The sequence below is a fragment of the Lynx canadensis genome, chromosome A3 (assembly GCF_007474595.2).
Source record: "Lynx canadensis isolate LIC74 chromosome A3, mLynCan4.pri.v2, whole genome shotgun sequence".
In the NCBI taxonomy this organism is placed as follows: domain Eukaryota; kingdom Metazoa; phylum Chordata; class Mammalia; order Carnivora; family Felidae; genus Lynx; species Lynx canadensis.
The window spans coordinates 3932804-3948835 of NC_044305.1; the positions used below are offsets into that span (position 1 = coordinate 3932804).

General features: G+C 50.2%; 1 protein-coding gene across 5 annotated transcripts in view; it reads right to left on the minus strand.

Moving 5' to 3' along the window:
- The window catches only part of ZNF831 (zinc finger protein 831), a 91895-nt gene that overhangs the window by 35208 nt on the left and 40655 nt on the right, over positions 1-16032 (minus strand). For all 5 annotated transcript variants that reach the window (XR_003967518.1, XM_032592553.1, XM_030309280.1 and 2 more), the window contains exon 4: positions 8230-8381. Coding sequence is in view for 4 of the 5 variants with exons in the window: in XM_032592553.1 (XP_032448444.1) it covers positions 8230-8381 (152 nt within the window). In the remaining variant the exon portion in view is untranslated. The remainder of the gene's footprint in view (positions 1-8229; positions 8382-16032) is intronic.

A 16032-nucleotide genomic window follows, 5' to 3' on the forward strand; every position in this document is an offset into this window, starting at 1 on the left:
CTCACAGCTTGGAGACAAGTAAAACTGAATCACACAGTGAGAGAGCGGTGCCCTTATAATCTCTCTGACCAAGGAAGGAAGAAAGTCTCAACCGGGTGCTAATGTATTTCTAATGCCCCTCAAGACGTCACGGTCTCTTTCCAGCAGAGGGGCTCTTCCCAGGGCTCGTGGCCTTCTGCCCACAGCAGGCTGGAGCCAGGCTCTATTTACCATGAAACATTAGTGTTTTCATTCTGCAGTGCTCCCTCAACGGCATATGATGTTGGCTTCCCAACGGTTTCTCTTCAAAAGAAACGTATTTGTGTTTCTTCTGAGTTTCAAGGACAAGAGCAAACGTTCACAGGGGAGATGTACAGACGTGACGTTTCTGAAGGTGGCACATGAGTTCTGAGACTTTAGGAGACACGGTTGACCACCAGCTTCACCATCCGGGCGGCCTTCTGCAGAAGGAGCCCCTTATCACTAGTTTGCTGGAGGGATTAAAAGTGGCCGGGCCTCTGACGCTGAACGTGCCTTCTGGGTTTTGTTACCGGGACGGTTTCTGAAGTCTCGGTGTGAAACGCGGCCCCGAACTTCACCGTGTTTACGGCCATAGGCATGCTGGCTGCAGGAAACTGCGAAACCGTAAACACCATGTAGTTCTTAGAGCTCAATAAAACATCTCCCTCCATCGATGTGACTTGGGATGTGTCATCCGGGCACAGGGCCACGCTCAGCTCCTCTTCGGTGTCCCAATTTTAGCCTGTGCTCCGGCAGGAGCAGCACCACTGCCAACACGCCCGGCAAAACCCAAAGAATTACCCACAACCACATCAGCGTTCTCCGATTCCAGCCCACAAAGCGCATTTCTCAGGAAATCTACAAGAGCACTCGATAGCAAGGGATGCTCTGATGTACCCCAGCTTTGGAGGAAACAGAACGGGTCTCAGTTAATGGAGCAGGCCCTCTGAACACAAAGGAGTCCAACAATAAATAATAATAACAAAAGCTGATATGTCGGCGGCTAGAGAGAAAGGGATGTGCATATAAACACAGAAACAGGGCGAACCTAATTATGAGATTCGTTTCTGCAACCCAGGGGCAGGAAGTGTGATATTAGAACAGTAATAGGGTGGCAGGCTCATGGGTTTTAAGCTCCCAGAGACTCGAAAGTCCCACTTGAGATGCAAACAGAATTCAATGATGTTGTGTTCGTCTCCACTGCAACCCCCCACCCCCTGCCCCGCTTCGCCAATTCTGAAAAGAAAAGTATTCATTTCAGGGCAGTGACCTCATCAGGAGAAACGTATCAGGAATTGTGTAACCACAACAAAAGAGAATCGGGAGCTGCTTTCACTCAGGTGGTGTCATCCATTCTGTAGGGACATGTGGGTTTTTCACCTGCTTTTTCTGATGGAAAAACAGCCTTCGAGTGCGAGCATGTGCACGCACCTGCAAAGCTTCTCTTCTTAAGTGAGACCCCAACGCGGGAGGCGAAGAGTGGAGAAGCCGTTCTTGCGACAGGGGTCGGTGGCGAACTTCCCCCTACAGGAGAAGAGATGGTCTTTTGCTGTCCTACACCAGCGGGTTCACGGTGGCACGGAGTAACTGCCCCCCCCCCAAGTCCCGAGCTGGCACCAGACGAGGGACACCACCCTCCGCCCCCACAGCAGGGCCCCGTCACACATTTCACCTACGCTCAGGATTGTGAAACACTGCTCCCCACACCGCCCAGAAGGCACAACGCCAGGATCTTAATCCCCACCACGACAAACCGACCCATGAAGATGTCATAGCGGTCTTAGAGGCTTAATGCTAAAACCAAACGGCGAACGCTGTGTGGCAAAGCAGGGACACCATATCCTCACCGGCTCCTTAGACAGCTGGCTGTTCATCTTCAAACAGCCCGCGCAGACAGCCTGCCTCTCTTCTCGCCTTCCTGGACCTCGGTGGTGCTCAAACACCTCGTGCGTGAGAACTTCTGCTCTGAGTTCTAGACAACAACACATTCTTGTAATTCATCTACAAAGTTTTCAAAGATAATTCTGACCACAGACTGTTTTGACCCAAGTGCTGGCTTTGGAAGCAAATCTCCCCGGTTAAGACTTGGTCCTATCTGTGGTGTCAGAGAGGTTAAAAGACATCAAAGCGAACATCTTCAGGTTCCAAGTCACCATCCCTTCCTCTCCAGAGCTTTCATCTTGTACAAATGACGTGGCGTCAGACAGACAGATAATCCTTAAGGTTGAAGGCAGTGGTGCCACAAAACTGAGTCCAGCAAGGGTAGGAGAAGCTGGAAGTTGTTTTTTTAGATGAAAAGGTTTCTTTTATGAAGAAAATAACAAGTTTCTTTTGTTGCGCTTAGCTCACTGCCATCCAAACCAGACACCCTCTGGACTCTTCTGTTGTTGACGCCTCTCCAAAACACAATCAGACATGAAATCTGCACATTGCCTGTGCCTTCCTTCGTTCTCCAAGAAGTTTTGGGGGCTGATTTGGATCAAGCTTTCAACGGGGCTGAGCCTCAAGGAGACCTCCTTCTGCTGGTTCGGTGGTTCGTTCAACAAACACCTACTAAGAACCCAACGCTATGTGAGGCACTGAGGCAAAGGCCGAGATGACCCATCAGCTTGGGAAACAGGGCCCCGATTAATTCCAGTCACTGCCACTGGGGAAAGATCACCCAAGATGAATTCGTTCACCAAAGGGACGAAAACTTCATAGCAAATAGTGGGGAATTAAGGACTTTGAGAATTTCTCTTGCAACCAAAAGCTATGAAGATAAGCTGATGAACCTACAAAGATAAAAATAAACCTTCAAGGTGAGGGGTTGTAACAGCCAACTGGGAGCTAACGGCTAAAATCAACTAAGGTTAATCAAGTGCTAATGGGGTCAGAGTACATTTTTACACGAAACTGTAGAGCAGACCGATGGGCTAGTCTTGAGTTTACGTTTCCTCTCACAGGAAGATCAAGAGGGACTCCCCACCCCCTAAGTGTTACAGGGCTTCCTCCGTTTTCCCAAGGCCTTCTCTTCACTCCCTGGTATGCATCTCACTCTGCTGGAGCTACCTCCTCGGTTTCCTCTTGCTCATCTGTCATCTAGTCAGATTCCGTCAACGAGTTTCAACCAACCCAGTGGTCACTTCCATCGGCGTCATGAAGGGCTGCGTCCTGAGCGTGATGTGTGGTTTCACTTGGCAACCCATTTACATTATATTGTGAAAATTCTTCTGAAGGGCAGGGGTGAGAGCTAACGGTGAGGAGAGAGGGACAGAGAGAAAGTGGTGTTGACAAGGGGTCTAAGTTTATAAGCAATTTATTGGAGAAAGGTTTCATCCTGTGATAATGGTCGTCTCCCCAGGCAACCTCTGAACTGAGGTGTCCCAAAGAGAAAGTTTGGATTACAAGGTCTTTCCTCAAGCAGATGTGCACTCTCCTTGGGATATTCATGCAAATCCTTTCCATGAGGAGCCCTGACTTTCTAAGATTAACCCCACCTAACATCACAGCTCCACCTTGATCCTGAAGTAAATGTGACTGAAGGAGTTCTCTGAGGAAAGCGTGAAACTCCTGCCCACTGACAGTCACGTTTAGCCGGGCTGTCTGGTAACCTGTTGCCACTTGGTATTTAAAAAGAAACTTCCAGCCTCCCCCGTCCCCTTGCTGGAAACCTGGATGGGACAGACCACTGAATTCAGGTTTCAAAAAAAGACTCCGTTCTCAGGAGGGTCTCAAAGACTCCAATCACTCTAAAAATTTAGAAATTAGGTCTTTATCCTTCATAACTCCTCTGGCCTTCTGCTTGCAGATGACTTCACTGCCAAGCCATCTGTTAATTCCAGTGATTAGTACCAAGCTATCAGAATAGTTTACAGAGGAGGGAAATTAAGCACCCTTTAAAAAAATATTTTTCAAAAACATTCTCTTCCTCTCCTCTTCATAAGTTGTTGACAGGAAGATTCGCCAAAAATGAAGACGACGAAGAGTCAGTTACAGCATCTTATTTCAGCCCCTGGACACAAGTATTCTTGCCTACTTAATTTAAGAGGTTTCACGGATTCTAGTTGCCCTACAAGGATCAGGACCAAAGATTTTCCCTACCTTTTAATTGGGAAATTCCGCCCCCCCCCCCCCGCCCCAAAGACCCTTTCCAATTTCTTTGTTGGGTTTCATCAAGTCCCCCCAAGTTACAGCCCCTCAGGTCACCCAAACTAGATGATTATCGCTGTCCCGCCACGGAAAACAGGTCCTCCTTCCCCCTGGACCCTGCAAAAACAAAAACAAAAACCAAAACCACGTACACAGCTGCATGCATTCACGAGCACACTGGTGCGCACACACACACACACACACACACACACGCACAGACATGGCGAGGTCAGCTCCCTCACTTAGAAGCCAGCCCTGATCTCTCCATGCGGGGCCTGCCAGGTCAAAGGATGGGAGAAAGCTATTTGTCCATGGTGGACGACCTAGGCCCATCGTCAGGCTCCTATGAAGTCACGGTACTTTTCTTCAAACACCCAACACTCAGAGAGCCTGTCACTCCTCTGTGAAATGCCGGTATGAGCAAGTGGCGGCAAAAAAATTCCCAAGCCCCTTTGATTTCCAGGAGGTATTTATTTTAGTGCACTCGCCACCCTCCAACTCAACGTTGTCCAGCACGACCTGTCCAGCCCACGCTTGCTGCTTTACCCCACCAGCCATCCCTGTTCACACTCTGACACTTCAGTGAGGGACAGGGGGTGATTAATACTCCCTGGGCAAACGCTCAGCCCACATCCCGCAGGCTCACCACCTGCGGACATCCACCACGTTCTTCCTAATTGCAGGGGAGGGAGCCCTCTGAAAACGGGCACCAGTGACCCAGGCCTCTGGCTCAACCCACTTCTCAAATAATAAACACGAAAGCATTTGTCACCACCCGGCGGGGGGTGGATCTTAAGTATGAATGGCCCCTCATTTCTTAGCTCCCCATTTAGACTTTGTTTCTGACGGTGTGTGTGTGTGTGTGTGTGTGTGTGTGTGTGTGTGTGTGTGCGCATGTGTGTTTACCCATCATTCATGGTGCCCCAGTTTGTTCTGAAGCTTTGGTATGAAAAGCTCACACCGAGATAAGAAGTATACAGAAGTGGGATTTCTCCCAACATGGAGAGAGTCTCGAGATCCCCTCCGGGAGCCCATATGGATAGGAACAGACCCTTCCCCCCAAGGATGAGAGAAGCTTTTAAAGGGAAGGAGGAGTAAAAGGGACAATGAAAGGTCAGACGCTTCCCAACTGGTGTCCCTGCTCACACTGGGGCCCCCAGGGTCACCATGAGCACGCCGGGTATGTGTGCAAATTAGGAGGAGGCGCCCATTTCCGCTGGTGGACTGTGACAGGGAGGGAGAGGGGAGCCGGGGCTCCCTGCTTTGGTCTGACAGCCCCACAGAGTGCAAGGCTGGGCAAACCGGGCAGCTGCTGGCACAGTCCCCGTGGCCCTACGCAGCAGGCCTGCCCGCGCCCTCCCCAGCCTGCCCCTGGGCTTCTCCCTAAAGAGGAGCCGATGGGTCCCCTGGTCCGACACACCCGTCCTGGTATTGAAGCCACTTGGAGCCGCTTGGACGACTGTTCCCCCAAGTGGGGAACAGGCCCAGCCGCTGGTGGGCTGCACGACTCCCTCTTAACGACTATGCGCCAGTTTGGTTTACAAAAGAACGTTCCTGCCTCAATTCTTCGCACACAATAAGAGCACACTTGATGTGCGTCCCTCGACACCGAATGTCCACACGTGCCACTCCTTTTTTTTCACCTAGAAACACATTTTAAGGTTGCTTCCATTGGTTCACAGACGGGGGGAGAATCGTAGAAGCCAAGCGGTTCAACGATGGCCCCCAAAATGGTACGTCCGAGTCCTAACTGCCAAACACGTGACTGTGACCTGACTCGGACAGAGTCTTTGTGGGTATAATTAAATTGAGACTCTTGAGTGAGATCATCCTGGATTTGGGAGCGGCCCTAAACCCCACAACAGGTATACTTATAGGGGGAAGACACTTATAAGTATACTTATACTTATAGGGGGAAGCGGCGGGGGGGGGGGGGGGAACCTGATCCACAGAAACACAGGGGAGAAGCCCAGGTGTCGACAGAAGCAGAGGCTGGACAGACACAGCCAGGGGACGCCTGAGCCACCCACCAGAAGCTGGAAGAGGCAGGAAGGCTCCTCCCCTACAGCCTTTGGAGAGAGTGTGAGGCAACCGGCCTCCACAACCGTGAGAAAAGTAATCTTTGTTGTTTTAAACCACCAAGTTTGTGGCGATTTTTTCAGGTGGTGCCCAAGTGAGGCACCGCCCCAGTGACCGTCTCCCGCCTCCCACCGGGACCCGGCGTGCACTGGCCCATCTGGGCTGTCTGCCCTCTCCGGAGTCTGCGTTCCTGCCCTCGAGCCCGTCCTCACCACCCGCCAGTCCAGAAAGCTTCTGTTCTATTCTCCCTACATCTGCATTTCCGGACAAAACCCCTCGTCTCTCAAGAAAACTCCCCCAACGCTGACCTTGTCCTGGGCAGACAACGAAAACACCTATCACCGCATGCCCCACGCTCACTGGGCGCTCAGCCCACGCCGGTTTTTACGGAGGTAGGCTTGTCGTGCCTGGCAGATAATGACAAGCGGCATTTATCAGCCACCGTGGGGGCGGCACGGTGCCCAGTGGATCCTCGTGTGGAGCCACTGGGTAGGTAAAGCCTTCGTCGACGGCCTAGCTGTGCGGGCACAGACCCCAGTGTGATCTGAGCGAAGGGCGAACAGCTAGTGTGTGTGTCGTCACCCGTCACCACAGCAGGGACCGCTGTCCTCTTCAGGGCAGAGTGCGCTCGCTGCTCAGCAGCATAAACGTGGCCCCAGATGTGAGTCTCCCGCAGCAGCCCGGTTTCGCCGTCTTTAAGGTGCTGGGAGACAGCTGGTGGGAACGTTCTGCAGTTTGGGATAACTGGCAGAGTTCCGGGGGGTTCTGGTGGGTTCTGCGGGGGGGGGGGGGGTACCACACAACCAAATCCCTCCAGGCAGTTCCCCAGGCTGCATTGATGGAGGAGGAAAGTAATGGAGTTGGGGATGTGGACATCCACTGGAAGAAAGGGTAAAGCTGGGCAACCTGAGGCATTCCGCCTACCGCCCCGCCCCCGCCCCCTCCCAGCCTCTCCCACGTGATTTTAACCCTCGATGTTCCATAGCAAAGACAATGTATTTCCTGGCCAACCGGTAGAACAAATACTTACCTCGATTTAAATTCTCACCAAGAAAAAAATAAATAAATTCTCACCAAGAAACAAGCCACAAGGAACCCTTGTCCTGGCCTACGGGAGAGGGCTTTGGGGCCTGGGGGATGGGGGGGGGGGGGGCGGGGAGAGGAGGGGAGCACAAAAGAGCCACCCGCCTGCAGGGGGCACTGGTGCTACACAAAGGTGGAGGGGGAGGTGCCCCAGCCAACTCTCCCCAGGGACCAAAACCTCAGCCATCAGACACAGCCCAGGGTCAGCCCTTGAGCCAAAGAGATAATAACCAGCCACAAAAGGATGGTAATTCAGTCACTGCTGGCCAGATGGGACCCTGCAACCTTTCCACAGACGACCTTCATTTTTCCCAGTCGACACCTTGCAAACAAGACTAAGGCCGGGTGCGTTATTGCTGGGGAGGGGGAGAGAGGAGGGGGAACGGAGGTCCAGAGAAGCTGAGTGATTTGCCCTGATTGCCCAGTGATTACGGCTTAAAATAGTCCTTTTTCCAGGAAGCACCGCCCATTAGTTCATCCTTGGTTTGTTTCTGGGCATGACGAGGCGCCTCTGACGGCTTGAGTGTGAGCAGCTCTCATGCGTCGTCGCCGCTCGTCTTTCTAGTTCACACGGACGCGCAAGCCCCCCGTGGACACACCGCAGAGAATCGAGTGGACTTCCGTCTCAAAGACGGGGTCCCCAAGAGTTCTGACTCACGTTTTCGAGGTCCCGGGAGAATCTGCACACAGCGCAGGGCCTGGCACACCTGGCCAGCACTGAAGGATGTGTGCCCACTTCTCAATATCTCAATGTTCTCCCCGCTACTTTGGGGTCACGGTGACTATCCCCCAGTTGTCACACTTGAGTCCTCACACCTTCAGGGCTCTCGAGGGCACAGCTGGCTGGCTGTTGCCCACCCTGCATCCCCAGCATCTGACGAGGGGCCTGGGCCCTTGCTGTGCCCAGTTGGGACTCACCTCCAAGGAGAACATTACCTGCCGTTTCTGAAGAAGGCTTCCTGGGGGTCCTGCGTGGGCCCAGCCCCTCGAGTGGGGGGAGGTGGCGGTCTTTCCTCAGCACCCTGGGTGGCCTGTGCAGGCCGCCTCCTCTCAGCTGAACGCGGCTCTGTAAGAAACCCCCTCTGCGCCTGTGGGACAGAGAAGCACACGTGTGGTGAACGGTCTTGAGAACGTGTGCCCGGGAGCCCACGCACAGACACTGATAAAGGCGACGCTCAGACAATGAACCCCAAGTCCCCGTGGGGCGCCCGGGAGAACACAAGGCCTCCACCTCTGAGCAGCCTGTCAGCTCGGAAACTCCTCGTCCTTCCTCGCACCGTCTCCCCCGCTATGACACGGGGCTAGATTGTTGTAGGGACTAAATGAGATAGTGCTTACGAAATGCTTTCCATGCGACTTCGCACAGAGCAAACGCTCAGCGAAGGTTAGCGGCTGTGTAATTAAACACCGAATCACATGGGCTTGACCGCTTAACAGGCAAGCTTCTCAATACAATTCCCCGCAATGACGGAAACGTTCTAGAATCTGCACTGACCATAGAGTGGCCACGCACCACGGGCGGCTACTGAGCATTTGAAATGTAGTTAGTGTTTCTGAGGAACTCACGTTTACATTTTATTTCATTTTACTGAATTTAAATCACGACGTGGGGCGAACGGCTACTGCCTTGGACACCGTGGGCTCAGAGGGTCTACTTTGGAAACACGGGCATCGTAGACTTGCCGTGCAGAGAAGCCCTTCCAGTGGTCTCATCCCCAGAAACAGTATTCACATCCCAGTGGGAGGACACGACAAGGGTTGAGAAAGAAAATACTAGGCCTTACACTTATTTGTATCCAGACTTTCTTGGATCTACAGCTGTACGCCCTTTTTAATATACATAATACATTAGTGGAGTAAAACGAACATGTAATTCCTAGGTAAACAATCGTGCATTTATTATGATATGCAACCAAAAGCAGACCAGCGAGCTGGTCCCGTGCCACCATTTTGCAGGCGAAAGAACCAAGACACAGAGCAGCTGCCGTGTCGCCCTATGACACGCAAGACCGCGTAGCCAAGTGGGGCCAGACCCTTGATCCGGTGGCCCACACCGTTTCGCCCAGGCCGCCATCAGCGGTCAGCTCTTCGAAAAGACCTTCGCACGGCCTCTCCCTGCCCACTTAAGTAACAAGGACAGCCTCTCTTTTACAAGCCCCAGTTCACAAGAACCCTACTCCCAGACACTCTTCAGTCTGGGGCGAAGGTGAGGCGACCTGCTTGGCCATCTTCCTTTCTCATCTGTCTGAGCCGCTGCCAGCTTCCGGCTGCAATCCCCTCATCATCAGCACCGCTCACAGAATTTTAAGTAAGATCTGCAGAATGCTGTATTCTCTTAGGAGCTGATTTTCACGGCACCAACAATGAGAAAGTGACTTTTTGTTCGTCTTTCTGCAGTCTACGCGTTTGGGAGAGGCTCGGCTACCTCCCTGGCCTTGGACAGGAGCTGTCATCCCCCAGGGGGCCCTGCCTTGTTCTCTGAAGCAGTCGCCCCCGCTTGTCAAGACCACGGGTTCCTGAAAGAGCTATCTGAGCCAGGGTGGGGAGCTAATCACAAGCCCCAGAACCAGTCAGGGCTCCTGCTGGGCCCAGACAGAGAGTGATTTCAAAGTGTAGAGACAAAGGGAGGGAGGAGGGTGGGGCGATGTGGGGAGAATTCTTCTCTGTGTGCTGTGGGTCACCTTTACCCCGAGCCAGTGGGTGACTGCCACAAGCCTGCAGCCGTTAAGAAAGGCACAGTTTGAAGTGCAGAGAGGTTTTGCTTTTGGAAAACGGCCTAGTGAGGGACTGCAGTCAATGAAAATAACTGGCAGACTGAAGAGTCCCAGCCCCTGAACCCAGCTCTCATTAAGGTGGAATCTGGGCCCCCTTTGGCCCTCATGGGGGACTGCCTTTGGAGCAGTATATGATTTGGTCACGGTCACGGGTCTGCTTCTCCCGCCCCTGGGCTCTCTCAGAACGTTCTGCGTGCAGCCCCTCGTGGAGCGCCGTCCTCTGGGCACGGACACACTGGGTGTGGCGGGGGGGGGGGGGGGGGGCAAGCCTGTCACCATCACCCAGGCCTCCTGCAGTTTAGCAGATGCCACGAATGCCCGTCTCGACCGCCTCCCCCCCACCGCTCCAGATGCTGGGGTGTTGGCTGCTGGTGACTCCCATCTACCCCCTTCTCGAGAGGACTGCCCTTGGCTGACGGGAGCCATCTTGCCTAGAGAAACCTGGGAGAGCTTGCACACACCCCAGGAAGGGCCCCTGGCCACTGGCAGCTGCAGGGGGTGATAGCTCGGCCCCTGTGTCCCGTGGTGGCCACTCTCTAGGGCATTCCACACTCCAGAGCTCCCCGTGGGATCAGGCAGGACTGGACACTCAATGCCACACCCCTCTTAGTCCTTCCCTTGCCCCGGTCTGCTTCTCTCACTCCTGAGAGCCCTCCCTCCGCAAATCACCTGTCCAGGAATGCCCATCTCGGGCTCTGCTTCTAGGGAGCCCGACCCCAGACACATGATTCGCATGTTTCCCGTCTCCTCTAACCCCCATTTGCCTATTTTCCCCCCAGAGACGCTCACTCAGATACGTCTGACAAACATCCTTGGATACGCGAGGATCCTTATAAATACGTGGTGTCACTTTTGCGCGTGACATTGTCCCACAAAGCCATGCTTTTTCTCGCTGTGGTTTTACTCAAGGCTACCTTTTTACATCCTATCTAGGTTTCTGTATTTACGTCTAATTTGCTGTTAGCTGACCTGTAGAGTGGTTTACAGGGTTTTTAATAAGCTGCCACTTAAGGTCCAGATTTTAAATTGAATTCCTATATTCAGTGTACCCTCTGCCCTCTTGGTCTCTCCAGAGGTCTGCCTTCAAGAGCCACCATTACTGACACACGAGATCGGCACAACGTTTTTGTTTATAGGCCTCATGGAAAACTGCTCAGAAAAAAAAAGCCTTCTTGCCCCGCATCCGCTCCAGTGGGGACACCGGTGTCTGGTTGGCCAAGGTTAAGAGCTCAGGGGACACCAGTTTTAACTAGAGTTCAGTGAGAAGCTCTCCAAAGGAGGCAGGGTGAGGTTTTTGAGGCCGCCTGAAAGCCACCGGCCACCCTGCCTCCTCCAACCACACCCTCCCCACCCCACACACACTCACTGCCCCTTTGATCAGCCAAGTCTGAGGGGCGGAAGGCGGATCCGAGGAGAGGGTCTTACACGTTCATCCCGGGGGGTGGGGGGAACATGTGCTGTCATATCATCCCTTTCGTTTCATCCCACAGGGAACGAAGCAAAGCGACCGGAAGTGGAGGCAAGCAGACCTCAGTGTCCGGCTAAGCAGAACACTATGGTCAAAGCTTCCGGGGCCTTGGTGACTGTGACAGAGGGTCTCAGCCAGGTGTGGTGGCAGCCACCACACCTCGTTTGTGTCTCCACCTCACCTCAGAGACCGTGCCATCACTCCTGAGAGCCCTACCTCGTTGACCAAGGAAACTCGGTCGGGACTGAAGTGAGCAGGCCCCCGCCTCGGACAAATAAACGCCCACTTTACAAGGAAAAATGTCATTCTCGGCGCCCGGTTTTCTCTCCGCCCCGCACCTTCGATGACTCACATGTACCTTGGGGTCTGCAGTGCACGCCTCCCCCAGATGACCCCCAATGCCTTCCTCGCTCACGCCGACCCACTCGGGACTTGACAGCTCATTGTTCCGTTCGGCAGAAGCTTCACAGAACAAGCGTTTCGTGCTTCATACGGCACTGGCCACGGTTACAAATTAATCAATAAAATCCAATTCCATGGTCCAGCACTCGCTTTGGGCACGGCGGAGGCGCGGTCTGTGGGCACTCTGGATCTCTATGCCTCTGGTTAATGTCAGGGCAATTAGGCATCCAAGTACGAACTTGCTACATTTTTCCATTTCCACTCTGAAAACAGATCCTGCATTTTCTAATCTCTCTCCTTTAGCTCATGGACTTTCCTTAATGAAAACAACCTCTTCCATTACAGTGTGGTATTTGAAGTAGGGAACAAACGAAGAGACAAATGACATCTAATGGAGGACCCAGAAATAAACTGCAGGTAGGAGTGGGAAGTGAAAATACAGCAAATAGGTGAGAAAAAAAAAAGGGGGGGGGATCAATCCGGAGGTCTGCAAGCTTTTTGTATCAAGGTCCAGATAGTAAATATTTTAGATTTTGCCGACCACATACCATCTCTACCATGTATTCTTTACATATGTAACCTTTTAAAAATGTAAAAACCACGTCTAGCTCTCAAGGGCATACAAAAACAGGTCAAAAGTCGAGTTTGACCGATGGTCCGTAGTTCTCTATGTGGACAAAAGTAAAAATAAATCCTTCCTTACATTGATATGTATACAGAGAGAACACAGGGGAATATCTTTCTGTGTTTGTGACACCGGGAGAGTGAGCGTAAGGAAAGACCTCTTAGACAAGACCAAAAAGCAATGCTCATAAAGGACAAGGCCGTTCCACCTGACTAGTATCAACATATTCACGTTCTCGATGATGAAAAGAAGTCCACTTGCAACAGTGCAGTTGGCGACTTACTCTGGCTGACTACTACCACACTCACCTTTACACTGAAAACAAGTAAAAATGCAGATTGAAGTATAAAAATGTTCAAAACTTTATATTTAAAGTTCAAAACCCAAGTGAAAACTGAAACCTAAAAAGAGAGTTTTCATCTTGAGAGCATTTGCCAAACAAACCAGGTGAGCTTGATCTTGTGTTTGTTTGTTGTTTTTTATTTTTTTTTTAACATTTATTTATTTTTGGGACAGAGAGAGACAGAGCATGAACGGGGGAGGGGCAGAGAGAGAGGGAGACACAGAATCAGAAACAGGCTCCAGGCTCTGAGCCATCAGCCCAGAGCCCGACGCGGGGCTCGAACTCACGGACCGCGAGATCGTGACCTGGCTGAAGTCGGAGGCTTAACCGACTGAGCCACCCAGGCGCCCCTTGATCTTGTGTTTTTATGGTCTGCGGAAGGGGGGCGGTAGAGGGAGCAGGATTCAAACCCAAACCCAGAACCTACCCTGGGGACCCTAGAGGCACCCAACGTCCGTACTCCTGCAAAAACTGAGACCTCAGAGGGCCGTACCCTTGATACAAGGGTGAATTAGAAATAAACACCCTATCCCCACCACCCTTCCCGGGGGACACTGAAAAACTCCACTCTTATCACTAAGTGACTAAGTGAAGGAGGCAAAAGTCTCTTCCGTTAATTTTATAACAATAAGACGGTCTTCTCATGGGTTTGCAATCTGAATTCACAATACACATGACACAAAAAAGCCTAAAACTAAGAATTTTACTTAAAGTAGTGCCCAGTACATGCCTTCAGGCACCTAGTGGGGGGGGGGGGGCATTACTGGAGAAACCTACCTCCAACCCAAGTCCCAAAGTTCCAGAAATCTCAGCTCACCATCAAAAATCCAAAAAAAAAAAAATAAGGAAATAAGTTCCTGCAAGTGAGAACTAATACCTAAAACAGAGTCAGACGTGCCACAACTTTCTATGCTGGCATTATTAGATGTAAAAAATTAAGTGTGTTTTTAGAAAAGGTTGAAAATAAGAGCAAAGATTATAGAATTTTTTAAAAAACCCTAAAATTCATATGGAACCATAAGAGACTCCAAATAACCAGAGCAATCTTGAGCAAGAACAAAAGAGCAGGCAGCATCACACTTACTGATTTTAAAATATATTACAAAGCTACAGTCATAAAAATATTATGGCACTGGCATAAAAATGGATATATCAACTAATGGAACATAACAGAATGCGATAAAGAGCCCAGAAATAAACCCACACGTCTATTGTAAGCTGATTTTCAACAAAAGCGGCAAGAACATACAATGGGAAAATGAGTCTCTTCACAAAATGGGGCCAGGAAAACTGGACGTCCACATGCAAAACAGTGAAATTGGACCCTTACTTTATATCATACACAAAAATCCAATCAAAATGGTTTAAAGACTTAAACTGCAACTGTAACACTCTTAAAAGAAAAACAAAGGGGGAAATCCTGATACTGGCCTTGGCAATAATTTCTTGGATGTGATATCAAAGGCAACAAAAACAAAAATCACCAGCTGGGACCACATCAAACTAAAAAGCTTCTGCACAGCAAAGAAAACCATCAACAAAATGAAAAGGCAACCTACAGAATGGGAGAAAATATTTGCAAACCATATATTTGAGAAGAGGTTAATACCCAAAATATACAAGGAACTTCTGCAACTCAATGGCAAAAAAAAAAAAAAAAAAAAAGCCTGACTTAAAAAAAAACAGGTAAACAGCCTGTTACGTATGTCAACCACAGCCTGGGTGACTCTGTCAGTTAAGCTCAGGTCATGATCTCACAGCTCATGAGTTCAAGCCCTGTGTCATGCTGTATGCTGACAGCTCAGAACCTGGAACCTGCTTTTGGATGTTGGGTCTCCCTCTCTTTCTGCCCCTCCCCCACTTGCACTCTGTGTGTTTCTCTCTCTCAAAAATAAATAAACATTAAAAAAACTTTTTTTTAATGGGTAAAATATGAGTAGACCTTTCTCCATAGAAAATCTAGAAATGTCAGAAGACATACGAAAAGGTGCTCAATATCACTGATCATCAGGGAAATGCAGCTCAAAACCACAATGAAAGATCACCTCACACCTGCTAAGATGTCTATTATCAAAAAAAATAATAAAAATAAAAGATAGTAAGTATTGACAAGGATGTGGAGAAAAAGGAATCCTTGTACTATGTTGGCGGGAATTAGTACATCCACCATGGAAAGCGGTACAGAGGTTCCTCAGAAAATTAAAACTAGAACTACCCCATGACCCAGCAATCACACTCTTGGGTATATACCCAAACAAACTGAAATGAGGACCTCAGAGAGGCAACTGCACACGCCTGTTCACTGCAGTACTGTTTACAACAGCCAAGATATGGAACCACGCCAAATGTCCATCAATGGATGAATGGATAAAGAAGGTGTGGTATACACAATGGAATATTCCTCAGCCTTAAAGAAACAAGGAAGTCTTACCATTTGCTGCAACACGGATGAACTTGAAAGATGCTATGCAAAGTAACGTAAGCCAGATACAGAAGAATAAATAGTACATGACCCCAAGTATCTCAGAAATCTAACACAGTCAAACTGATCAAAACAGAAAGGAGAGTGGTGGCTGCCAGGGATTGGAGGAAGGGGGAATCAAGGAGGTGCTGATCAGAGGGTACACAGTTTCACTGTGTGAAAGATGAATGAATCCTAGGGAACTACCGTATGCCACAGGGCACATAGTCAACAATGCTGGATTATGTACTTAAAAATTTAAGAAGGTAGATCGTATGTCAATGTTCTTACCCCCCCCAAAAAGGAAAGAAACTTCTAGAAATTACAGATAAGTTAAAGACATCATATGTGGGCATGGTTTCAGGGTGCACATATCCTCCCCCCCAAAAAACAAAAACAAAAACAAAAAAAACAGGCAAATGAATAAAACAATGGTTTTCGAGACATGAGTCAAGTAATGAAGGCAGCATCCCCTGAGAGCAGAGAAACAAATGAGGCGAACTTTGTAACTGCTCAGCTTACTGGCGAAGAAATTTACCAGGTTCAGCACCATCTGCTGAAAAGACTGTACTTTCCTCCCTGAATTGCCTTTGAACCTTTGCTGAAAATCAATTGACCAAATACATGGGGCCTATTTCTATACTCTCTAACCCGTTCCATTGATCT